The 27,711-nt window shown below is 43.1% G+C and overlaps 1 protein-coding gene and 1 long non-coding RNA gene across 6 annotated transcripts in view; one reads left to right on the forward strand and one right to left on the reverse strand.

The window, feature by feature from the left end:
- The window catches only part of LOC139629117 (uncharacterized), a 154,292-nt gene that overhangs the window by 90,472 nt on the left and 36,109 nt on the right, over nt 1-27,711 (reverse strand). For all 4 annotated transcript variants that reach the window (XR_011692909.1, XR_011692907.1, XR_011692908.1 and 1 more), the window contains exon 2: nt 9,377-11,198. Coding sequence is in view for 1 of the 4 variants with exons in the window: in XM_071491520.1 (XP_071347621.1) it covers nt 9,377-10,900 (1,524 nt within the window). In the remaining 3 variants the exon portion in view is untranslated. The remainder of the gene's footprint in view (nt 1-9,376; nt 11,199-27,711) is intronic.
- Nucleotides 13,521-23,508, forward strand: LOC139629711 (uncharacterized). 2 transcript variants are annotated; one of them, XR_011693030.1, is made up of 4 exons: nt 13,521-15,878; nt 18,207-18,261; nt 18,352-22,556; nt 22,785-23,508. It is a non-coding gene; the product is annotated as an uncharacterized lncRNA (long non-coding RNA). The 2 variants fall into 2 exon arrangements; XR_011693029.1 differs by having other exon boundaries at nt 18,207-22,556.

The raw sequence follows: 27,711 nt of genomic DNA on the forward strand, positions 1-27,711 counted from the left end.
AGACACACTTAACAAAAACAGCCTCCATTTATGCAAAGGCACACGATAAGAAGCCCCTCACAGAAACGGAGGCAGAAACCAGCCAGCCTCTGAGGAGCAGTTGAGACTTCAGAAGACAGACCTTTGTTCTGCGACAAGTTTTAAATTCTGTCTGAACTTTCAATCAAACCCATTCTCGCTGCGGGTGTGGAGGGGGAAATTCCCTTTTGTTCTGTGCTCACAGTAAAATGTCAAGACGATATTGACAACAGTCTCCTCGCGCTCCCTGTCTGTTTGTCTTACAGCGGGACACGGTTTAAATATGTCATGAGCAGCAGCAGTTAATTGTTTAACATTGATCTGCCATTGATTCAGCATTGAAGTTTGGTAAACGTCGATTGCCTCTTTAATTCAGTTGTGGTGTGGACATGTTGCCCTGTTCTCTTTTGATCTAATTCAGTCTGTCTCTGGAGGGCACGCTGTGTGGCCTCCACTTCATCACACACACACACACACACACACACACACACACAGACTGTGAAATCCTTTTCTGTCACACTCACACACACTTCCTCCCACTCACACACTTCCTAATAGAACATTCATTATTCATCATTATTAGACTTTTCCTTTATCACCATAAGCTGTTCAATGCTTCTCACCACTGTACCCTTCCTCCGCAATACATTATTCAGGACAAAACTGTGCTTTTAGCCTCAGAGTATGCAAATCCCACTTTTGATTATCATAATCAGCTGATGTATGAGAGGGAATGTGTGTGTGTGTGTGTGTGTGGTGGCTGGTCGGATGATTGTTTGTGTTTTATTGCTTCAGTGCTCCACTCTGGTGGTGTATACTTCACATCATATTTTTAGCCGAGGGAGACGAGCTTGGAAAAGGCCACTGGAGGCTTAACTCACTGCTGTACATTTAAAGGGCAAATCGCCCACATATATGCCACCGCGTGCCACTGCCAAGAGGAATGGCTTTTACCATTGGAAAACCAAAAGTCTCTGTGTTTTGTGTGTGTGTGTGTGTAAAGGAAGTGTGCAGTAATGAAAGTGATTTTTAAGCAGTATTTATTATCTTTTCACTGCGTTCTTACTAGTAGTGAGTCTCTGTGAAAAGATTGACACTTAGATGCATAAAAGAATGGTCACATACACATAAATTAAAGGGCCTATTTGTACGTTTTTTTTCTGCAGGTGAATGTGGTCGCTTGCTGGGAGCGGGCGGTGGTGATTGTCACATGACAATCAAGAGGTTGACAATACAAGAGCAGCGCTACATCTTCAGGCCAGGTTGGAGCCTACAGTTGCTGCTGGAAAGTGACGAGATGGGCCGGGGCTAGCTGGTAACTTCGGTAGAAGAAAAGACATGATAGCGTTATCGTTGCCGTTGCTTTCCACTGCTCGAGACAGCTCTTGGTGAGCAAAGGAATGAAGTTTGATGCTGAACTAGCAACATTTTTGTCTAGACTGGTGAGTAAACAGCTGTTAATGCAAACATTGGCTATGTAGCAATAGCAAAACTTACAAATATCTTAGCATAAATACTGTACTGCAATTATATTTTGTTATATATTATTTAAAATAATATCAAACAGACTGTGTTGTATTGTTATAAAATATATGTGGAGGCTGCATATTGTCACGCGCGCTTTTAATGTGTTACATAACAAAAATGTATGGGTTGTACAGCATGTACTGTATGCTTTATTAATACTGTGTGTCACCTCAGTTGAATTATCTCAGCATGTGTGTGTTTGCGCTGGCATGCCTTTCAGGATGCATTAAAAAATTAACCCATGTGTCTGCATGTTTCCGCCAGTTAAAGAGCAGATTCCCTCCTCTCGTTGCCTTCTGTTTCCTTCTCTGCTGCTCTTCTGTTCCCATCTTCCTCCTCCTACTTCTTCCCCGGGTGTCACCTATCACCCCTGCACTCTGCTCTCCATCGCCCTGTTGCTCGACTCATCCTGACCCTGCTCTCTTCTTCTGGCCTGCCCTCGCCAAGCATCTCCTCTCTTCTCTGGCCCAAGACTTTGCCCTTTCTGCACTACTTACACCAGCTGTTGTGCATAAATAATATACTAAGCATGTAAAAAATGTTCCATCAGTGTGTGAGTGGTCGACACGACTAGAAAAGCTCCAGTCCATTAACCAAGTGCAGTCTGTAACAAAACATACTTTTCATTTTCCAGATGACGTTTGTTTTTCAACCTCACCAACGTGCTTAATACTGTAAGCATGGCAACCAAGGTCCATTAACCTTAATGCAGTAGTCATTTAAACACAAGCCACACTGTTTCTCTAACCTTAAAGGGTCTATTTGTAAGTTTTCTCTGCTACCACATGTTATTTCTTGCTGGGAGCAGGTGGTGGTGATTGTCGCTCGACAAGAGCTTCAGAACACTGTTGCGTTTACAGGACAAGAGGTTATAATACGTCCTCTGAGCAGCGTTACGTCTTCAGGGCAGATCGGAAGCTACAGTGAGTCGCCGTCAGAAAGTCACAAGCCGGGCTGGGGCTAGCTGGTTAGCATGCTAACTCCAGCAGAGGAAAAGACATGATAGAGACCAGAGTCAACATTGCTGTTGCTTTCCAACAGTCTTGACGCGTAAAGGAATGAAGTTTGTTGCTGGGCTCTAACGTTGGCTATGTAGCAATAGCGAAACACAGATTACACGCATGAGGAAGATTTCATGACATCACCTGTTGTAAACCTCAACTGTGTGCTTGTGTCAGTGCAATCACACGATTGGCTTGATTGTGAAGCAGAGGATTGGGCAGGAGTGCGACATGTGTCATACAACCGCCATCTCTGGCAGTATTACGGATGATCCCGTTCAGGATTCTCTAAGTGGTTTGTCAGTGACAGTGAGGTTGAGCATGCTTAACATTAGCATATTAGCACTGTTCTTGTAAGCATGTTAGCATTACTCCACAGTAACCACAGCCGTTTTATATTCATTCTGCTACAACTGCAAAGGATCTCAACTAATCCATCCTGCAATTAGTTTTCTTGAGAACAAGCATTGCAGACTCAGAGCGCTGCTAGCATGGCTGCAGGCTTTTGTTTGAATTCAACTAAAGTGACCAGAGTAGACTGTTATGTGACTAAGTAAAACATGCTCTGATTCAGTAGAAATTTGTAACCATATTTAGGTTGCCAACATCACTGCCTTTAATGCTGGAATCTAGTCTAAGAAAATTAGGGCCCAAAGCTCAGAAGCTTGCCCAGCAACCCAATTCATGAGAGCACACCACACTGATTTAAGCAAATATTTTTGATTTAATACTGATATTAATACTGATTAATACAGACGTGTTAAGCAATAGTGATGACTAACTGACCAGATCCCATGTGTCACCTTACAACACTTGCCCCTAACCCTGCCTGCTCCTGCGCCGATGCTCCTGATTCCCAGCTGCCTCTTTTCATAACACTCTCTCTCTCTCTCTCTCTTCGGTCTGTCTTTCTTCAGCTTGCTTCAGGCCTTTACGGGCTGTGAGGTCAGCTTTAGAAACGTGTGTGATCTCTCACTCCTTCTCCTCTAACTGCCTCACACGATCTCCCTCCCTTCCAATTGTAAGCCATTAACCTTTCCTCACTTTCAACCACTGTCACTTTTTTTCTCCTACCCATCCACTCTGTATATTCACATGCTATTAACGCTGCCCTCTCTGTACGGTGCACCCTCCTCTCCTTTTGAACCTCTTTCTGGTTTTACCCCTCTTCTTCTGCGTCATCCCTTCTTGGTCCCTGCATGGTACTCTTGCTCTCCTCTGTCTTGTTATCCCCCCCTCTCTCCTCCCTCCCTCCGACACTATAGTCTCACTCTCTAATTGCTGTCTCACCCCTGCTGTGTTCGGACCCGCAGGCTAAATGATTTCTACAGGGAGAGTAAGAGTGGAAGCACATGAAAACACAGAGCTGTTTGTAACGGGGACATTTTTTTAATTATAATTGATGAGTTCTTTGTCAGGAGGTGAGTGTGTGTTTACAGATAGTTCTGCCCTCCTGTTAGCACAATCACACATTCTTATTATTATCATTTCATATCTTTTGTCCCTCTGCGACTCTCTACTCTCTCCTTCCTTCAGTCTCATAAAGGACACTTTTATCGGTGTAGTGTTATCTGTGACTTTGAAGCAGAACTTACAGGTTTGTGCATTTTGTGATGTGTTTGTGTGCAAACACAATGTGGATTTTACCAGTTTTTGACATAAATATGTAGATCAGATTCCTTTTATGTCACAGGGGGAAATGACGCATGTGCTTCCAGCAGCAGTGGAAGAAGTATTCACATCTTTCACCTAAGTAGCAGTACTATAGTGTGAAAATATTCTGTTACAAGTAAAAGTTTTGCATTCAATATTTTTCTTAAAGGTCCCATATTGTATAAAGGTAGATGTCCATGTCTTTTTTTACTATAAAGCTGGTGTAGCTGTCATATTAATACAGTGAAAGTATCAAAGCGCTCAGTCAGACTCAGCCTTAAAACGAGCCATCAGGACTTATGTAACTTTGTGATGTCAGAACAAAGCACTCACAGTTCTCAGCCATGCCCCAAGCCCCGCCCACCTGGACCCACCATCCAACCTTGCAGGATTTGATTTCTCTGAGTGTTTACCTGAAATCTGCTATACTTTTATTTGATCACAGTCAGCCAATCACAGTCAGCCAATCAGAGGAGAGACCCAAATCCTCTCTTCTGATTGGCTCACTGATCTGTTGTTACCAGAGCTCCAGCTGAGAGAGGAGATGTAAAACTACATTGAGATGGTTTTTGGTTCTTAAAACCACAAATTTATCTCCTTTGGATATCAACACTTCAAATAAAACACTTAACACAAAGGTCCCATATTTTACACAAGTGTAAAATATGGGACCTTTAAGTTACTTTGAACATGTACTTAAATTGTAAGATTTCAGTTCTTCTTGGTGACGTGACACCTGTGGTTACTACTGGTAAAGCCCAGCGTGCCATTTGAAAATGATACATTTGTCAATCACTGGGGGCAGAAAACGCTCTTTGAAAACCTACTCTGTCAGAAATGCAACTTGTGATCTTAATAAAATGCTGTGGATTTGTGTGAATTTGGCCCAGTGTGTGTATGAGTTGTTTCCTTTGAAATCCTTGTGTTGTTGAGTAAATCCTTTAATGCCTTTAGCAGAAGAAATGTCATCCATAAACAGCATCAAAAACAGGGTTTGATATTATCAAAATATTAAAGCTCAGAAGTTTAAAGGGGTAATCCAGAAATTTACTCATATTTGGTCATATCCATAAAGTTGCAACAGGAAAAAGAGAGAATGGTCGAAATATACGCAGCAGAGGAACAAATATGCCGACTTTTAGCACTACTACTATGGTCAAGTTCTAGAAACACTGGAAACAGGATACTACACTTCCCATGATGCAACTTTACAGTATCTTTGGTTAGTGTCTTCGGTGTCCCAAGTCTATAACACAGACTTTCTGATCAAATTTGAGGTCTTAAGCCCAAGTTGATTTATTTTCTCAGGCTTTAATAATGTTCCTCTGTAGCCATGGAAGATTTGTTTTTTTTACAGCTGTTTTTGCAGTTTGATCTTCATGTGTTGTAAAATTGAAATGCCTCTTAAATGTGGCCTATGAAAGATTAGAACCAGACTCAGTATCCTGAATGGGCCCTTTCAAAGCATCATAATTCTAAATGTAATCACTTGTAAGCAGCTTTTTATTGTTGACTGTATATATATATATATATATATATATATATATGGGTAGTGTAATCTACTAAAAAATGATATTGTATTTGTTTATATGTTTTGCATGTAAAATCTATAAAGTAGAGGAATTAAGTCACATAAAATAGAAATACTAGTATAGTGAAAGCGCTGTACCTCAAAAACAGCACTTGAGTAAAGTAACTTTCCACCACTGGCTTGTTGCTAATGAGGAATGGGCTTTGCTAGAGTGAGCACTAGAGAAGAACAGTGAGCACGCGCACATACACAGCCTCAAACACCAGCACCTAACTTCCTCTGACAGCCTCCCTCTTGCCTTGCATCACACTGCCGTCTTCCTACGAGCTCTTGCGCAATATCATGTGTGCGCACGTTGCACCCAGAGGCGCCGCACAGAGGCACAGGAGTTATCAATAACAGAACGGTCAATAGCTGTGTTATTTATACATCTTTAAATGCCCTCGGGCTGGAGGAATCTTTTAACTGTATTTTGCAGAGCAATTTTCAGCAGTGAATATTAATGAATGATTCAACATAATAAGCAAGCTAAGTATACCCTAGCCTGAGAACTGGCTGGTATTGTTCATTGTGTCACAACCTGAAAGTATGTGATTAATGCTTCAAACTGATATCTACATATTTTACATTCATACTGTGCTGCAGAGTGAGTGTCATGTGTGGCAAAGACAATAATGTTAACGGTGTAATACAGGCACATTTCACTTACTATGAATTATGTATGTTCATGCTGATGTTAATGATATGCTAATGATGATGATAGCCTAAGTCCATTTCCTGTTGCACTGATGAATTACATATGCATGCTCGCCGACTTGCCAGGTAGCTCCTACACTTGCGTTGCTATAAAGGTGAAACAGGGCGAGATAGAGACGTTGGAAGTTCCTCACAGAGAGGAAGAAGCCACTATATATGTCACGTTTTCTCCCCACACAAGTCTTAGCGAGTTTGCATTTCAAGATGAGAGTGAGAGGGGAAGAAAAAGCTAATCAGAAAGGGGTGTTTTTTTCCTAATCCCAGCTCTGCTGAGGCGCCTTTTCTCCTCAAGAAAAATCTGTGTTTCTTTCGCACTGCCTCTGCAATCACTTGAAACCCCATTACAGACCATGTGACAGCATCAATTAAATTCACAATTATCACGGGGCAGACACACTCCAGCGTGAGAAAATATAGTAACATGGCATCGTCTGCAAGCCTCTGTGTGTGTGTGTGTGTGTGTGTGCATAAGAGAGAGAGAGAGAGAGAGAGAGAGAGAGAGAGAGAGAGAGAGAGCACTGATCGAGAGCAGGAAACATTCACTACTGAGTCAGACAGTTCACTACTCAAAAGTGTTTCTTGTCTTTTTTGGAAACTCTTGTGAACCTGAACGACTCTCCAAAAACAAGATGCCAATGTAAAAATCAACTTAGATCTTTGACAGTGTGAAAACATTTCAAGGGCCACTCCAACAGCAGTGAATTAACAACTGGTAACTCATCAGCTGCTTGTTCCAAATACGAAATGAGCTGTTTTTGATAAGTTCTCTAACAGTCAGAGAAAGTGCTTATAAATATCCCTAGAAAATTACACTGGGTGCTGCCACCGTGTCCACAAAGTTGGCCTGTAATTCATTATCAGTTTAGCAGCAGAGCCTTTGTCTCCCATTGACATCACAGATTAGACTCTTGGCTCTTGTTTCCAGCTTTAGTAGAGATTTATCCAGACCAAACTGTCCGAGATCACACACAAAAAAAAAAAAAAAACTGCACAAATGAGTGAATGAGTGAGAGATGGATTTTTAAAGAGCCCACAGTTAAATAAAGCTTCCCACCTTCAGATATACACGGTTTGTGTGTCTGAACGTGTGTCTGAACGTGTGCGTGAACGCGGTATAGTCGACTGAAGGAGAGACACGTGTTGTGAGTCACAGGCAACAGTGGCTGCAGCCGATTTTTTGCCTGAATTTGGACTGAGTTGGATCTGGCAGGTGGAGCTGTTCTGGCTTGTACAGTCAATTTCTTCACGCTCTCCATCACTGCTCTCTCTCTCTATTAAAGCACAATCAGGTCCCCGAGAGGAGAAAAAACAAGGAAGCGTGTCCACATTGATCTCTCTACCTATAGCACCGGCCTACACTGGGGCAGAGCAGGAGATTAAAAATTCATAAGCGTATTAAGATCTATAAGAGCATTATTCATGTGTGCCGTCACTGTCTAATACAGTAGGGTACTAATCATACGCATCTCTAGCACAGCACACACACAAACAGCCACAATAGCATTCTGGGTGTACTCCAAGTGTCAGCACTACCGTATGGGCACGTATGAGTGGCCTGGCGTTGTTCCCTCCTTGAGTGCCATACAATGTGCTGGCATAAATACCTGCTTGACACAGCAGATTGGCACTAATAGCTTTACATGCAGTGCCATCTGTAAGCTGAACCATTAGCTCTTGCATCTTCTCCATGGCCACTAACAGTGCCTCATCGCATTCAGTTCAGACCGTCATCAGTTATAGTGCGAAGGCAAATTAAAAAAAAGGCCAAATTGAATATTGGCTGTTCATCGATGCACTCAAGGAGACCGTGTGTGAAGCTCTGCCCATCTGTGTGCACCTGGATGTTAAAATCTAAAAACATAAAGCAATTTGGGCCATTTGGTCCATCGAGTGTAAGACACCTCCCGCTGAGCTGAAGCTCTTAACCAGCAGCCCAACTTTGAGTACACACACACACACACACACCAACTTCTGACTCTCTGGCTTCCAACAGCCTGCAGCAGTCACGCAGGGATCATTACTATTCATTTGCTCAGCAAACTGGCCACACAGGCTTATAAATTAGCTCATCTACCGCAGCTGGGTACTGAGACAGTTGGCACATGCTGAGGACTGAGAGCGTAGCCATTACAGTGCAGGGGCTGCGAGACACCTTCTGTCCAGTCAACGTGACCTCCTCCACGCTCATCTGCTCACTCTTTCAAAGGAGGCGGGAGTGTGTGTTTGGGCACTGGTGGTGTCTAATAAATTACGCGGCAGAGCAATAGGCCTACAGCCCTGTGTGTGTTGTGCTAAGGGAGAATGCTGTGATAAATCCTGTCAAACCAAGTGTAAATCAGTCTGAATGAAATAGCATTAGCAGGACCTCTGACCATGAGGGAAGAGAGCTGACAGATCTGATCTACAGTGAAATGAGGGAGCACTCGGACTACTCTTGCTTTCTGCCTTGGGGGAGGATCAATGGTTGAAGGAAAAAGTAAAGCTATTAATTCTCTGGGATATGTCAATTCCCATTGGCGAGGGTGGATTGGTAGTGATCATGACTAGCCCCATGGGCAGACACGAGCTGAGGCTTTTGTTGCGCCTCAGTGCACCATTGATTCATTGGAGTCTTTGCGGCTACCTGGAATGCACCACACCGCACTGGAGCGATGTAAATCAATTCCAATTGCACATTCATAATGATGCACAAAAAAAACTGAATGTGAATGCGTGAGGCGTGAATGTGGGCTTAAATTATGCTAACCACTTCTTGTATAAGATGTGTGCCTGTGTGGAGAACCAAAGGTTAAATAAGCCATGTGAAAGACTTGTAGCAGTGTCTTAAATATTCATTAAATAGTTCACAGCCCTTGTGAATGATGAATGAAGTTTTTTTCTTTTTCCTTACCCGTCCGATGAGCACAGGTTCAGGCCCGGCGTATTCTTCAATCACAAAGAACTGGTTCCAGATCCAGCTCCTCCTGCTGCGAGAGCGCGACCCCTTCCCCTGCACGCGGTCACGAGCCTCCTCTTTCACCTCTGACTCTGCCTCTTCAAACACAAGGCCGTTCCCATTGTCTGGGGCGACAGCTTGCGTCCCAGCGTCTTTTGCATCACGGCTCCATTCAGGAGCCGGGTGAAGCTTCAGGACGTGACTGCTGTTGACAAGCGCCTCGTCTTCATCGGCGGGGTACTGAGCTGTGCTGAGTTCTGTTTGAGCAGTGTGAACTGACACTGCTAATGGGTCTCTATGGGAATCTGCTGCTCTGTTCCCCAGTCTTAATCCCAGGTGTTGCATTGTCAGCACAGACTGAGGAGACTCATTTGTTTCAGAGGGAATATACAGCGGGAGATGTTTTGTCGATGTAAACGGTGGTTGTGTTTGGCTGATCACTACTTCTGCCTCAGGGCTGAGGCTGACCTCGCTGCGAGGTGTTGACAGAACACGGACAAAGTGTTTGCTCTTGCTATCGCCATTATCTGAACCCTGCATTCCCAGTTTGCCCTGCCCTTTACTTAAAGCTGGCTTGACTTCACTTAGCAGATTAATACGAGTGTCAGTGCTCTGGTCTCGATTAAGATCTGGAGTGGTGACTGGGCTTACATAAGGAAATGCAGTCTGATTATCAAATCCAGCATGAGGCTGAGTGACAGCCATGTCTTGTCTGGGCCCTTTCTGAGCCTCTAACTGTCCATGATTAACGTCAATCAAATCTCTCTTCCTGCTTCGGCTGCCCTTGCTGGGAAAGTTCAGGGCAGGAACACTCTGCATTTGGGAATTGACGATCCTGACTAAGTTCTCTTTTGACAGCAGCTTCAGGACACCATAGCTGCCAGTGAGGTTCAGCTTTCGGTTTGAATCTATGCTGAATCCTTTTCCTGGCACACCCGTGGTATGGACGCTCAGATCAGGTCTGCTCCTGGATCTAGAGCCAGATTTAAACCTGGTTTTATTGGAGTGTAGATCTGGTTTGTGGTGGATTGTGAATGGTGTCCCTGTTTTGGCAGACTCAGCATTCTTGGTGTTGTTCTTTATCCTCTTCACATCCTGGTTTAACTCCTTGTTGTTGGCTAATGTGTGCGGAGTTGCTTCCTTTTTGCTGACAGAGTCAACCTCACGCTTCGGTTTGAAAGCTTGCCTCTCCTTGTTAGCTACAGACGGAGCTGCATGATTGGGCGATATCTTGGAATAAGAAAAAGACCCGGTGTCGCCCGCCGGCTCATGATTAATCAGGTTTCTAAGAGTCACCACGGGCATTGTGTTTGCATCCACGCTTGCATCCCATTGGTCCGTAGCTCTGCTCTCGCCTAGCTTCCCCATGTACGATCCGCCGAGTCCTCTCCTTCGTAGGATCTTACTGGCTGAGGCACTTCCCACAAGCCCCTCCCACAGGCACAGGGAAACCAATAGGAGCAGATTTCTTGTAATCATCTTGTCTTGTGGCGAGATGTCCTAATTTAAGCGAGGTTTGCTGTGAGGCAGGCCTTGTTTTCCAGTTGTCTTCATTCTCCCCTCTGTTTCTCCTCTTTTCATGCCCCTCCTCTCACTCTCCCATTCTGTGCCCTTCACACTGAGCTGGAGGGCAGGTGTCAGTCACTCCTTCTCTTTTTCTTTTTTTTTCCACGCCGCCTAATATCTTCCTCTATCTCACCAAGCCTCTTGCTGCTGTTTTTTTCCCCGCTCCTCTTGCGAAGCGTCTCATTCAGTTTTCCACAGAGGGCTGAACACCCTGAGAGAAAAGATAAAGATAATTAAGTTAAAACTTTAATCATTGCGCTGCGTTAATTAAAAGTGGAGCGGCACAGACAGGTAGGAGAACTCACAGACAAGCAGACAGGACAGACCCTTTAACAGAGCAGCAATCACATTTTCACAAGCACAGAGGGCTTTTTCGGCCCAGAACACACATCTCATTTATACCTTCATAATGACCCAAGTGTTTTTTCTTACATCTATTAGACAGACAGGGACAAAGTTATCATCACGCTATTCTACATGGGAAAAAAAGATAGGATAACACTATTAGAAATCGCTCTGAGCATTTATTAGTGGGAACGACTGTCAAGGATTTCTGACTTCAGTGCAAAAAGGGACCAGCTACCATCTGCATCTAGCTTCATATCACTTTGATGTGTGATTAATTAGCTGGATTAATATTTTGCTTTGATCAGTCAGTCTGAATGTCAATACAGATGCAAGCCGTAAATGCGAGCGATCTAAAAGGTTCCTCGGCTCCCAACGCGTCTGACTCAAGCTCTCAGCGTGTCTGTCGTGCACTCGAGCCTCAAGTGGAAATCCTATGCCAACTCAAAATGTCAGATAACAATCAGTGCGCTAGTTTTAAGGTGAGAGCAGGCGCACTTCAGTAGTGTTTCAGTAACATCAGCCTACACATCTGACAAGTCAGTAAAGTGACTATTTACAAGATTGAATTAACACAAAAACCTTTTGTGCATGTCTAATTCAGAAAACTGGAGGACTCTTAGTCCCTAGGATGGTTCAAGATCCGGAAACATCGGATCCTACATTTCCCACGATGCAACACAACAGTGTTTTTCACTAGACGCACCCTCTGCCTGGTGAATGCCCACATCTTTAAATCACCATGTTCCAACTCTGTAACATACAGACGGGGGGAAAATTAAAGGAAAAACATGAATAAATGAGTGGAGACATGTAACGAATGCAGATGCTAACATCCAGTCAGGATCTGCTGCAGGTATGAAAATGCTGAGCAGGCACAAGCAAAAGGAAAAGATCTAAGTGACTTTGAAGGAGGCTTCAGTGTTGGGGCATGGATGACAGGAGCTTCAGTCACAAAGACAGTTCAGTTGGCTCCTGTTTCAATAAGAGCAATGAGAAAAGTGACATCTGCATTTAGATCTATGGGATAAGACGTCAATAAATAGAGCTGGAAATTGTGGGCAACAGTGCACGTGATAACCATGCATTAGTGCAATATGTAAGAGAAACAGAAGAACAACTCTGATCAGGTTCTGTCAGCAACTAGAGTCGGCCACAGGTAAACAGAGAGGGATAGTATAGTAGGGCTGCAGTGCATACACCACTCATTACAAAGATGAATGCACATTTCAGTTGAGTCGTGCCAAATCCATTGGCGCTGGTCCACAGAGATATGGAAAAAAGTGATATGGTCACATGAGTCATCCTTCGCCATATTCTCAACAAGTGGGCGAGTGCGTGTGTGGCCGTACAAGCCTGAATGCTTGGCCATCACAGTGAGGGGATGTGGTGGCTCTGATGCGCTGTAGTGGGCGACATTTTTCTGGCATGGGTTCATCAAAACACCAAATGAGGGAATATCTTTTGGGAGAATGGTGTTCATCACTCTGGTAGAATCAATGCCAAGAAGCATCAAAGCTGTTCTGGAGGGACATGGTGGCCCAACACCTTACTAAGACATGTCGCTTTCTTCTTTAATCTGTCACCTATCTGTAGGCTTTCTTTTAAAAGCCCAATGATGACATCATCAGGGTTATTTTCTCTTAACTTCAGAAATCGCCCTCCAGAGATACAGATACAACTGTTTTTACAGGTTGAATAATATTTTTAATGGTTAAACTGAACTTCATGTGTATAATTGATGGAGTTCCCCTTCAAATTCCATGCTCCTGTAGTCAAAACTATCAAACTCTGAAAAACAGTTTTCAGTGTTATACGTATTTTGTGAAACTTGTGTACTGTGGTTTAAGTAATTCCAGTTTCATCCTGTCCTGTGCAGCTTGGTGTGGTTTTTCTGGGTGTCTGACACTTGCTCCGCTGTGGCGCAGACAGACCCTGTCAGCACATTCACTGGGGCATGACTGAAGTTGGGATGTTCCTCCTGGAATAGTCTTCACCCTTCTCTTCTCCTCAACGTCCTCGGCTTCCTCCCTCCCAGCCTCTTTTTCTATAAGCGAATCCTTTTGATGAACAAAAAAGAAAAAAAAAAAGATTATCCACCCCTCCCCCTTCCTCTCTGTTCTCTTTTCCCACCTCTCCCACTCGCCACCTGTCTCTTCTCCGGCCTATCTATTTCCCTAAATCTCCTTCTATCCTTTCTCTTTCACTCACTATTGTTTTAACATCCCGTCCTCTCAGCTGCCCACTCATATATCCTCTTTTCCTCCCTCTCTCTCTCTCTCTCTCTCTCATCTGTGTCAATCACATGCCTGTCACTGTATCCCTCACCCTCTGTGCACTTTGAGGCTTCAATCAATCAGCCAATCTCCTTCCTCGGACTTGCAACATTGGAAGTGACAGGTGTCTCGCTGGCTACCAGCTTGACGACAGGCTGCAGCGCCATAATCGTGCATATAAATCCAGTCATCAGATGAAATAAAATGCTGCTAACAGGATAAATCCACAAGTTACACAAGACTAGCTGCAAAACTCTGGGCAGATTTTACAGCATAAGTTATATATAAACGTCACAGTGGCCATTATGGAGGATGTGAGGCTGGGTTTGGCCGCGCGTTATCTCGGATGTACAGCATGAGGAGGTGATTGGGGTGAATTCAATGACAGAGCTCCTCTCTCTCCCAGAGGAACTTATCAGCTGGGAGTTTGATGGCCAGGCAATCATTGCCACGGGCACCTTGTTAACAAGCCTGGGGCAGGTGGCGGGATGCAGGGCAGAATATCAACATGCCACTATTGCCAGCTGAGCACAAATTTTATAACATTTTTTGAGTGGGAGGTTCTGTCAGCGTGAGGTTCTTTGAAGCACAGAAGCAGAGAGGAAAAGAAATGCTTTTATTCTTCAATTCTTTTATCTTTCACACCATTTTCAAGGCTGAAATTTCACTCAGAGCAAAGTTAAGGCATTTCTGTAACGTACTGATCTGTGTCACAGCCTTTCACATTATGCCGTGCACCTTTGGAGAGCCACTGTAATGGCATTACCCCGGGTGCATCGGCCCGTGCAGTTGTAAGTTAAGATAATTGGGTGCTCCGATTTAAAGCACAAGGGAGCTCATATTTCCTCATTAGAGTTTCATATGAAGTAATAGTACGGCAAAATTGTTGTTTTCATTCTTGTGGAACCGGCAAGGATCAGGGTGGAGTTTTCAGCCATAGCCTTTACATATAGCAACACAATTTCGCAACGGTCAGAGTAAATAAAGATGATAGGATACCACACTCAGTAGCTCCAGGGAACTCTGACTTTCTAAATAGAGTTTATGAAATGTATAGTTGAGATATATTCCCAAAGAGTTTAAACCACATGATTGTACTGTACTGTCTGAATTTATTTGAAGTTCTGTGCACCTACAGCAAGTTTCTCAGTGAACTGATTAATTGGGGCCATAAATATCTTAATTAATTTCCCCCTTACTGGTCCCATCCCACCTAAAACTCAAATGATCTTTTGGATCGTTAGCATTGGAGGCAGATCCTCACCATCGATTGCAAGCTGTCACCAACTTAACGAGACTGAAAATTTTAATTACGGTTCACCTCCTCGCTCACTGTCTATCTTCTTTTTCTCTCGGTAACCCTCCTGTCGAACAGGCAGCCAGAGAGAATTGCGCCACCGCGGCAGCAGCACGCCCACACACACACACACGCACGCACGCACACACACGCACACACACACCCTCTACACAACAATAAGGCAGTACACACATATGTTGTGTGACTTCACGCCCTGTTGACAAAACATTCTCCAGAGAAACTAGTTATTTATTTACTTATGTGCATGAAAAAAAATCCCTGGACTCACAAAGCCACATTCAAACATCCTCTCAAATGTACATTCATGACGACACACAAACATCCCCCGAACACTCAGAGAAGTCCTCCTCTTACCACTTATAAATGGCCTGGTAAGAAAAAAAAAGACAGCTCTGGGGACTACTTCAGTGGATGCAGTGAAGTCAAAGAGAAAAAAAGGGCGCACTCTCTCACACCAGGAGGGAGGAAGAAGAAGCAGCCACCCCAAAAGAATTATGCATGTGTTAACAAAGGCAGGCTTCAGAAAAGAGATGAGGAAGGAGAAAAAGCAGGCACGTTTGGTGAAATGGTTGTGGGTGTGTGTGAGAAGAGGACGGGAGGTGTAGAGGACCAGCACGAGGAGGAGGAGGGACAGGCCCGCCTCAGAAGACCGAGCGAGTAGTTTTTAAGTGCAAAGCCCCGTAAAGCAGCTTCGTCCTCGCCTTGAACCTTGGCAGATAAAAGCAGACCTGTCAGTGTGTGAGGAGGTGAAAAGCAGCAAGAGCTTTCGTCTGTTAATGTATGAAAACCTTCTTCGCCTGTGTCCCTGGCCTTGTCTCTATCTCAGCCTTACTGATATACTGACAGCAGGTGCTATCCTCCCACGGGAGGGTATATCACATCAACCTATGGACATCAGATAATTCCACAGAGGCTGGAGGTTTGCAGAGGACAGGGAGCGAAACAACAGCAGGTAAACACAGATGTGATAGCAGCGGCTTTACAATAAAAAAAACAGTGGTATGAATTCACAGTTTTGCATGGCAGAAGAGCTGTGAAATTCAGTCCACTTACGGGCTGTTTGCCTATTGCTGAGATTAAGACTTAAAAGACTCAGTGTAACAGAGCAGCGACAGGGGGCTTTGGATTTGCTTGGCTTTCAGCTAGATCAATGAGGTTACATTAAATGGCAAGAGTCAGAGGCTTGTAGAACGCTGCATTTCAAAAAACAGCACGCAAAGGAGAAAACATGAGAGATGTCCAGTCCAGTCTTGTTAGACGCCATTTTTAAAATAAGATGCAGGACTGAGCTACATTACATATTCATAGATCCAGCTATTTATCAATCTGTCCTTGTACAGCAACAAGGCCTTGTTTGTGGTGCTGTTGCAGAAATGCGCAGCACCTTCAGTGGACATACTCTAAGCCAGGGGTTCTCAAACTGGATAGTCTAAGGTCCAAATATGATTTCCAGATAAGGTCAACGGTCCGGAACAAGTAGTTATAAGCAAATCGCTTTTATTAAATTTGCTCACAACTTACAACCAAAAGAAATGGCGCTGTTTTAAATTTGAACTTACTTTTAACTCGGTTTTCTAAGTCTACCTTTCTTGTCTTTGCACATTCAGATAATGCCATGGTGACGTGACATAACACCTCCCTCTTTCGTACCCGCTATTAGCTGTCTTGCTAACGTTGACATGAAGCCTGATAACTGAAGCGCATCTACATTGCATCATACGTGCGCCAGCTGTCATCATTGCCATGGTTACATCTTCATCTCGGGCCAGGATCACCGTATAAATCTAAAATATGTTGTTTTTTTTTTACAAAACCAACAATTTATTGATAAGAATAAAACATTTTTTGAATGTAGTAAACATGCACTTCATTGTATCGCACCTATACTTTCCTAATATAACGTGTGGGCTGGTCCAGGGATTGACTTGCCTTTGGGTCCGGATCAGGTCCGGCCATGGAATCACCTCTGAAGAAGCACACTGCTGCCGGACAACAGGTCAAAAAATAATGTTTGTACTTCTCCCTTGAGGTTTGAAGTCTGTGCGACTAAGCACTGGGGTCACGAACTAGCTGGTGGAGTTAGCAGTTAGGGTTGCCACCCATCCCGTGTAATACGGGATTATTTGAAGATAAAATGTTGTCCCGTATCCCGTGCTGTGAATAATGTAATGTCAAGTAAAACCAAACTTATTATAGCTTACAAGTGGATTTGAGACCTGTGGCCTTCTGCTGCATGTCATCTGATTTTGTCACTCCTTACTAATTGATATTTTGGGGTTATAAGCACATGAAAGAGTGTGTATCAGCTTTGTGAAATCTAAAGAAATGTTTTCTTCACACACCCCATCAGCAGTGTTTGTGCTGTTTAGCATGAATGCAGTTGTGGTAACCCAGCTAATGTTATTTGATCCTTAAGTGAAATTTCATTAGTGCTTTGTAACTATCAGTTACAAAGTAACTAGTAGCTGTAAGTATTAGTTTTTGTGTAATGCAATTTCAAATCTTACAATTTTCCAACATTATTAATAAAGTATTTTATCAAATGTAAAGTCAGATGTATCTCTTTTACTCCTCACGCTAACAGTTGTTGATGCAGCTCCTGGATGTAAATATCTAATCTCTACATAAAAAAAAAATTGTTTGGTGCCCCTGTTTTAATTTTTTGAATGTGTACATTTCCACTCACTAAGCAGATAAAACAGCTCTACTATGCGGTGCAAATGCAAGCTCCCCTTGCTGCTGCTTTATCTTAGGCTACAGTATATAAACTGTGAGAGCTGCCATAAAGATCAAATAAATCTTGACAGGAGACAGTCCAGAGAATCACAATGCCAGCAGACGTGCCAATAGGTCAAGACAGGCACAACATTTGTGGCCCATATTTTACTGCCCTGGCAAGAGTTCAAGTGGTCCTGAGTCTGATTTGTCTGGTCGTAAGGTAAAGTGCTGGCTAAGAGAGTGTGGGTATACCAGCTGTGACAGCACTGACCCACTGAATGCCTGTGATTTACTGCTCCTCATTCAGGCCTTTCAAAAATATAAATAATGCATAGATATTAGAGTTTATGCATTATTGGTAAAAAGGCAGGAATTCATACCGTGCCAAGCATCTGCTGTACACAGTAATGAATATATATATATATATATATATATATATATATTGTTGTTGTTAAAAACTCAGACACACTCAGGGCAGACAATACTAAAACGTGTGTGTGTGCAGTCCGGTGTGTGTCCTTACGGCTGTCCCTCTGTGTGTTTTTTCTGTTTTATGATACAGTCAACATGGAGATACTGGTTATCTTCAGAGAACCGTCACAGGACTTGCTGAAAAGGTAATATTCAAATATTCAGTGGATTGTTTTTTAGAACAATTGTGTGCACATTAAGATACAGATAGGAGGCTGACAAAGTGAGACGATTAGTTTCTTCCAGATGGCGTCAGACTGTCTCCAACTGACCTGCCGATGCTGGTGTGGCAGAATCCTTCAGATGCTGTGAGTTGGCACAGCCTCATTTCCCAGATCAGCAACATCGATCAGTAAGTGCTTCGTGTATGTAAAAGGCTGTTTCTTACATCAAGCCTACAGAGCTGTAAATAACTTGTTGGAAGTTAGAAACCTTTTAGAGCACACTTTTAACTACTGAGTAAATGCATGAAACAACACACTGGATGACAGCTAGATTATGATATCATTAGTCCACCACAAGCACCAGAACACTCTGTACCAAAAAAGAAAAAAGAAATCCACCATAAAAATTTCTCTTCAAAGTTTGTGTTGCACTTTGAGTGGAAAAGGCTCAGTAAGAGGAGAAAAAACATTAAATTGGGATGATAAATGATGTGGGAGACAAGAACTGTAAACTCTTCAGGGAGAGCTGAAGGGTAGTCAACTTCATAAAAGTGAGATGAACTTCTGCTGAGCCATTTCGAGCTGAAACACAACTGGATTAATGAATATTTTTTACTTTCTTTCCTCTTCAACAATACATGCTGTATGAATTAATCTCCCAGACTTGATTCAACCTGGTCCAATCCATTGTCATATACAAACTCTCGCAATAGTATCATCAGCCAGCCCTTAATTAATCATCCCAACTCCAAGATCTGGATCCAAAACCAAGTTTAATTTAGCTTTGGTCATATCTATTTTTGAGGGGTAGTGTAGTATTTTACATTAAATACAAAGATTGATTTTATCTCAAATGGAGTCTGACTCTACAGTTACAAGCTCTGTAATTTTTCAGACTTGAACACCAGTAATAATGTGAGATCTTTTAAAGTAACAATGAAAGATCATTTTCTATTAAGGGAGAACGATCGCCCTTCTGACTGCATCACATGGATACCTTGAATTATCATTATGTCACAGAGTTACAACAACATCTGACATCGCTCTACCTTTAGGCCCCTGTGCTGTTTCATGACAAGTTTCAGGAGATGATCAGCTTCAATGATCTTCAAGCACAAAGGTCAGGGAATGTTTTTGTGTCGTGCAGCTCATCTGGTTTGAGCCAATGTCTTTCTAGGTGGGTGCTCAGCCTGCCTTTTCTGAACGGTGAGTCATCAGCTGCCAAATCAGTTACCGAAATTACACCTGATGCCTATCAAGCCTGTCTCTCTTCTTCCTCCGCCTGACTGAATGTGCAACATCAAAAAGCTATCTGATCCTTTCAACACACTGGCTGACATTTCCGCAAAAGTCCCCGGGAATTGCAGATGGACTTTGTCTCCCCAAAGCTGTGTGTGCGTGTGTGAATAGTATGTGTAAGTGTGTATTAAGGTGTGTGTGAGGGAAGGAAAAAGACATACTTTTTCATGCAAGCTGTTAGAGAAGGTTTGTAAGTGCTCACTGAAGGAGCCTATTGGCATGAACTCACCAAGTAAACACACCTATCACCCCAGAGAATGCCTCAAACAAGCAGCAACCTCCTTGGCTGAGAAATAACGCCAACACACAAGAGCTAAAAAACGACAGTTCTTCGAATGACCACTTGAGGCTGGCTCCAAAAGTGAGTCAATGTCCATAGACGCTCATGTTAAAATGCCCAACTTTACACCAGAAATAAAAATGTTTACAGCTGATAGCCAATTACCTTAATGTCAACTGTATGGGGGTGAATTTTTATAAAACTCACCTGTTCGCATTGTATTAAGGCTTAAAGTTTTGTATTGAGCCTGTGCTGCTTTGAGTGACAGGTGGGTGAGCGTATGCTTGCCACAAACCAGCTTTCACCAGAGTCTCAGCCCTACATGTGCCCAACCTCTTTGCTCATTTTTTGATTGCCAAGATGGTGATGGAGGAGCAGCCCAGCTTCAAAACCGCTCTTCAGAAAGCAATGGGTGATGACATAGAGGCTATGCCCATCTTTATATGCTGTCTATGGCCACAAGCAACAGTTTGTAATTTACTGCCCTCTTGTGGGAGCAGAAGGCGATGGTCTCTGGAAGCTAGGTTGACTACCAGCCACTGCAGCTATCATTTTTGTCATTTTCCTGGGTGTAACCATGTCCTGTTGACAAAAGCTGAGGCTTGTCAAGCCGAGTGGGGAGAAACAGCTTTGGGACATTTGCTCATGCATTGAGGATAACCCTAGGTTCTGTTACAGGTGAATAGCTATAGCTAGCTACAGACACGTGCTCTTGTCAAGCTGCATTTGCATTTGACTCAGCTACCGTCGTTCTGAGATCAGTTATGATATTTCACACACAATGAACCTCTAAAAGAACATTCCTGCACTCCTATTGACAAAAATGTAAGTTTATGTCCTGGTACAAAAATGTACCAGTTGGAAAGGCACAGAATTGGTACCTAAAGAGCTACAGTTGCAGATGTGTGTGGAAACTGTACTTAATGTGTGTGTTAGAAAATTACTTCAATGACCTTTCTTCTTGAGCGTTAAGAGGCAGCAGGAGCAAGTAACCAAGCAAATTACACTGATTTATCACCTTAAATCAATAAAAGCTGTCTTACTAATAACCTTGGTCAACTTGTGTGACAACATGGAGTTAGGGTTTATGGTGGAGCAGCTTTTAATAACTCCTCTGGCATTAAAGATTTCACAGATATAGTTAGTTGTTTCTTTTTCTGTGTGGCTCTCTTTGCCTGTCTGTAAAAGTCATTACAAACCACTGGTTAATAATGAGGTTAATAAAGTTAGTCCTTTATTGGAAAGAGAGGTGCTTCACTTCACAGCACTCAAAGTTTTAGTTTTGTATGAGGTTTAATTCATGACATCCTTTCCCTCCACCTCTGCTGTTTAACTTTCAAGGGCGCTCCTTTAGAGAAGCACTGCAGCTGGACAAAAGGCTGGTGGAGAGGACACATCAAGGAGGGAGAGGGTCATTTCAGAGATGAATAAACACTACAAACCCAAGGTTGTTGGTGATAATATGTGATGCATTGCTTTGGTGGAGATGGCACATTGTAGAATAGCACCAAGGCCACTGGCCAAGAAAGGAGGTGGATAATGACACTCAATATTCCACTTTAATCGGCCCGATTCTCTTTTCAATTTACACTGAAGGATCATTTTCATGTTTATCTCCCACTCAGGCCGACTGAGTGAAAAGAAGCAAGACTGAGCAGGTTTACTTTTAATGGCTGTTTAATACAATCAATAACCCTCTGCTGTGCACTAAAAACTTTCTCTGAATGCGTTCTCCACAGGTGTTCAGGGTTTTGGACTCTACTAATATTCCCTGGTGAGGCTAGTTGCAAAAACAGGTGCTTATTATTTTGAATATGAAATTGCGCTTGTTGAGTTGGATTCATAGGATTGAAGAAAGTGGTTTAAACTTCTTGTTTTTTTGCAATATTTCTGTGTAGATAAACATGACAAATGATAACATACTTAACGTTTGCCTGACGGGCTCTGTAACAGATCAACAACCACCTTATAATCTCTGTGAGGCTGTACTTAGGGCATCAGTATGCTTCAGACAAACTATTTATCAGCTTGTCAAATAGTATCTGAAACCCCTGTGCGTCCATCGATTTTTGTAACTTTCAGAAAGTAGTAAAAGGTTGGGAGACCCAATGGAGCTGGTAGATGTAGCGATTTCCTTGGAAATTTTAACCTACTGATGGTGATAAAAAGTCAGAGGATCACCAAAGTCACTGAATTATTCTTTGCGGAGTATGAATGCAGAGTATGATTGTACACAATCCAATGGTTATCTTTCCATTTTTTGAACAGACATTTCAGTCTGGTCCAAAGAAGTGGAATAACCTCACCTCTAACCTCTAACAGAACAACGGACAGAGAAAAGGATCAATTTGACACTGCCATCTCTAGAACCTGTTGCTAACAGGGTTAAAAAAAACATTAAAAAAAACAAGAACAGGTTCTGTTTGAAACCACTTCTCCCTCTAAACCAAAGCACTACACCACAGCTTTCTAATATACAGAATAACTGTGTTCCAATTCAGGTGTTGCATCTTTCAGAGGCTGCATTTGATGGTAGTCCCATTTCGAAGGCTCCTTCAAATGCGATTTTCTTTTCCCCGGCAACAAATAATCCAACAAGTGTGGCCCAACATGACCTATTCCAAGAATCACTGTGTGCCAGTAATGAAAATAATATGGCAGCAAACAACAGCGACAGAGAGGGATTCCACTTTTAAATGTAAGTATTGGGTTTTAGCTCAGTTGAACAGCAAATGCTAAAACTGTTCAAAATCAAGGGCCTTAAAACCTCAAGGTTTGTAAAAAAAGAAAATTGAAAAAAAGTTACATGTTGTCAAGGTTGCCAGGCAACAGGAGTGGCGCTTTTTGACGCAGCAGTAAGGGTGGGCACTGTTGATGATGTAAAGTGGAGATTCTGTGTAGGAAAAACCGTCTCATTTCGATTTAGCCTTCAGGTCTACAACCCATCCTCCGCACTGGGTTGATATCAGAGGCCCACAGCCTTGGCGTGGGGACCACATAAGTATGTGTTGGACTGCAAGTGTTGAAAAGATAAACACAATGTGATTGAACTGCTCACAACTCACTGGCAGATGAGAGGTCCAAGGTAGACATTGCTTGGTACTGAGGAGTCACCATCCAAAAGGTTTGGTTCATATTGTCCATATAATTCATGCCCTGAATTATAATTTTCACTTAAGTCCCACTTTAGGATACTTGGGGGCCCCTCACTTACTTCTGCCAGAACCGCTGCCCCTCCAAATCAAAAATATCATGCAGTGCTCAACTTGCTCACATCTATTCACAGACTCGTTATCAGTGTTTTGTCAGAAGCATCTATCCCAAGGATGTTGTTGTGTCCTGTTCCCTTATCGTAGCCTGATGCATTCACGCCTCTGCTGCACTAGTTGAACACTGTGTGACCACACGGTCCTGCAAGCCTGTACTGTCACAGCTGTTAATCCCCCTCGTCGAAGTCACCAAGTCCCAGCCTTATTAGCATATACACCCCCCTCCCATCTTTGTATGACTTTCATGCTCCCTAGGTCTTCTCCTGCTTCTGACACCAGAACTGACAGTATATTTTTGTAATTCAAATGAATTTGCCACAATCTCAAATTCATTTCACTTTTGTCTCTTTCTATTTGGGTCACTTTGTTGTTTTGTTTGTTTTCCAGCAGCTCGGGGCGACGGAGCAGATTGCAGCATGTTTAAGTCGCTATCTCTAGCAGGTTGGAGCGTGGTGTCACCTTGGGTAAGGGATTGGATAAAGGATGTGGAATTTAAAACGGAGAGTTACGCGCAGCAAGACGTGCAACATCCAGTAAAGCATCAGTCGTGCAGCAGATGTTTCCTTTTCAGCTGGGCAGTGATCAGCTGAAACGACAGCCTCTGCAATGTGGGCAAGCAGTTCACTGGCTTCCCTTTTCTGTCTTTCCAGTAATATTTGTGGCAGCCTCGTTTTTGTTATTGGGACATTGTTCCATGCTAGTTCAAAGATGTACAACGAGACTGTGGGTATATATTAAGAGAAGATTTCCAAGCTGCTTTTGCCCGTCCCAGTGGTGTGTTGCAGGAAGATGTGGCAGATCAAAGTTTGGCAGTGTTACATTTTCAGGGTGATTTTTTCTGCGGGGCGCCTTCATGCTGTGTAATGTTTGGGATGTTCTGGCGCTGCTCCAGCTCTGGGACTGTAAATTCTGTTTAAGACTTTAGGGGCAGACTGACATACAGACACACCACAAAACACACACAAACAGAAATACCCTCTCACACAGACCATCACTTCACACCAGTCCCTGCATCACAAAAAAAAAAAAAAACACAAAACAAATGGAGCTGCGAGTCTTTTCAAGGTCATCTCCTCCTCAGCGAAGGTGCAGTAATGATTCCACCTGCAGCGTGTGAGAGCGCATAGGTGGGAGCTGAGGTCGCCCTCCAAACCCCTTCTCCGGGGATGGAGATAGCAGCCGTCAGACTGTGAAGACCGCAAGGGGAGAATCCCCTCCACTCCCCTGCACCCTCCGCCTTTGTCTCTAATGTGGAGCGGGGATAGCAGGGGCCGCTGTGTTTAGAAAAGCCCTGTGTTTCGCCCATAAAAACCACATCTATGGCCGTGGAGAAGCTTACACTGTAATCCTGCATGACGGATTGAGTCTGCCACTGCAGCACTCTCTCCCTCTCTTTCTTTCCCCTCCTCGTTTCCAACAGAAACTTCCACGGCAGCGGGTGTGTGCTTGAGTGTGTAGGGACATTCATCAAAAGACTAATATAATGTGTGTGTGCAGGCACATATGTGTCTATATTATATAATATGTAATGTGTGCATATGTCTATGTGCGCTTTTTGTGCATTCCTTCCCATCGCCACATTCCCTCCCTTAAAAAATGTACAGGAGCCTATAGCTGTGTGTGTTGAAATTTTTGCACCAGCAGTCAAGCGAGAGAATAAATAGATGTCAGTGGCAGAGAATGGAAAATAGGTTTCCATTTTTGCAAGTGAAAGAACAGAATGTAAAAGATACTGTCTCACAGACTTGCACAGCACAAGAGAATGAATCCCAGTGGGAAGTTTCAGTGAAAGCGAGTGCTGGAGAGGTATATAGATGACCTGGATTTTGTATCCGTACTCCCATGGCATGGATTACTGCGCCCTGGTAGAAATGGCCTCTAATACAAAGGACATTTATGTGCTCACGGATCACCACTATTAGGACCCCTCTGAGCCTGATTTGCTCCTGTCTTTATCTATCCATCCTCTTGTCACTCCAGCTCTTTGTCTCTTTCCTCTCTCCCCATGCATTCACTGTTTTTTTTTTTTTTTTACCTCTCATTTGGTTTCATAATCCCCAGCCACCACCACCATTACCACCCCCCCACCCCTCTCTCTCTCTGTCTCTCTCTCTCACTCTCTCCCTCTTTGGGTATTAGGCATTCAAAGATCTTTCTGTGGCATGTGGTAGAAGTTATCACCCCATCTCTCTCCCTCCCTCACTCTATCTATCTAATCTTCCTTAATCTTCCAGCCCAGAGTGAAGTGAGAATTAGTTTCTCACTCTCTCTCATCAATCTCGTGCACCTCCCCTTCTTCTTCTTCTTCTATTTCATCCCACACACACACACACACACACACTCCTCTGGATCAACCTCACCAGCTGCTTTCTTAATCCTCCGTCTTGCTCAGTTTGTCTCCCTCTTCTCTCTGGTCTCTCCTCTCATTCATGTCATCAACAAAACTGCAGAGGTCATTTCTGCTTTGTCCTTGTGTCTATCTCTCTTTCTCTTTTCATTTCCACCTCTCGCTCTTAGAATTTTTTTTTTTTCCAAAGCTCTGTCTTCAAAAGGCTCTTGGGACTTTTGTATTCAACCAAGCCTGTTAACCCTGAGTTGTGTCCTTACCTGCTCACTGTTCTTTGTGGGCAAATCCTATTTTCCAAAAAGCTGCTTTTCATTTTTAACCTTTTCAGGGTTTGCATTGATAAGTTTTTAGCCAATTGTACTGGATTCAACCTCAGCATCCCCCCTCCCACCCTTCAGAGCGCAAAAAGCACTTATCACAACCATCAACAGCAGCAACAGTGTTCACTGTTGGCAGGCTGCAGCACCACAGAGAGGAATTAATAAAGTGGAGTGGAGACCGTCCACTTCAGCACATTGCTTTCTATTCACCACAACTTCTTTTTCAATGTAAAAACATCAGCATCATGATTAGAAATACATGATGTACAATTTTGTGTTCTAATTTTCCACCATGCTCCATGTCAGAGTTGTATGTGTGTGTCTATGTGTGTGTGAGGTGGGGGGCACTCAATTAGTCCAGTGTGAACCTAATGTTATTTTTAATTTCAAACCCCCAGTGGAACATTTTATTTAAAAGCACAGACTGAGTTCAGGAGAAGCACAGCCACAAATGCAATGCATGAGCAACCACCAGTATAATTAGCTGTGGTTTTAAAAATATAAATATGTTGCCTTTTTTTCTCCAACTTGTGCCAATAAAAGTCATTTGTGACTCTAAAAAAAACCTCCTTCTCTTAATTAGCAAAAACACATTGGACAGAAGTGCCACAGAGGGACAATAAGTGTGCACTAAATGCTCCTCATTTTGGATTGTCCCTGTAGCACTGCAGAATTTTGACTTCCAGATCTTACTAATACCTACACTGCTACTTTTGACAAGAATGAAAGGCATATTCACCGAGCGGCATGGTTGACTAACTTCAAAGTAATGCCACTTTCACTTTAAATCACACTCTGATCGGGCTCATATTCAGAAGCCGTGTGCCACACCAGAGTACACCCATATGCATTTTACAGCTTCAGTGGACAGAGAGCGACAAATGAGTATTAATTCCACTATTTCTCATTATCAGGGCAGCATAATCATGATGAATGTTATCCTGCGTGGAGGGAGCCCTCTGGATCAAAAAAAAAAAAAAAGCCACGTTTAAGGCTGGAAATTCTGTTCAGTAACAAGTTATTCCAAGTAGACAAAAGAAAGCAAGGCTGAAGAAAAATTGCTTTTCAGTCCTGACCTTAACAGTAAAAGTGCCACTGAAATACCATTCAATGCTCAACTGTGAGCTGCTGCTTTTCAAGCAAAACAGCCACGCTAACAGCTCTGTGGGAATGCACTTACTCACAACAGTGCTTTGAGCTAAATGATAATGTCAACATGTTAACATGCCCACAATGACACTATTACAATGCAGGTACAATATATTCACCATTTTATTTTCATTAGCAGGCTAATTGGCACTAAAAATGAGCTAATTAGTACGAAACGCAAAGAACAGCTGAGGCTGATGGGAATGCCAATAGCTTTCCAGATATTTGGTCATAAACCAAATTACTGGATGAGTGCTGCTGCTGCAGATGAAATGTCAGTGCATCATCAAAGTTATTGCAGTTACCAACTTTCATTGTGATCCATCTGATAGTTGAGATATTTCACAACAAAACCAAAAGTGTCAGCCTACTTAGCAACGTGGCTAAAGACACAACATGTACACACAGGCTGCAGCTAAAGCAAAACAGGCTACGTGGGCTGTTCATTGAAAATAAGTAATAATTACATTTGACTTTAATTTGTTTGGATGTTTTATATTTGGCCTCACTGACTCACAAATAATGTATCCATCCCTGTTCTATACTGCTTATCCGAAACCGGGTTGCAGGAGGTGGTGTTGGGACTGGAGCCAACCCAGCTAACATTGGGTGAGGGCGGGGTACCCCCTGGACAGGTCGCCAGTCTATCGCAGGGCTGACACATAAAGACAAACAACCACACACACACACACACACACACACACACACACACACTCTCACCTATGGGCAATTTAGAGGCACCGATCACCCTAACAGGCCCAGGGTTCA

The sequence above is a fragment of the Trachinotus anak genome, unplaced genomic scaffold (genome assembly GCF_046630095.1).
Source record: "Trachinotus anak isolate AG129_WGS33_773 ecotype Australia unplaced genomic scaffold, CSIRO_AGI_Tana_v1 ptg000012l, whole genome shotgun sequence".
Lineage (NCBI taxonomy): Eukaryota > Metazoa > Chordata > Actinopteri > Carangiformes > Carangidae > Trachinotus > Trachinotus anak.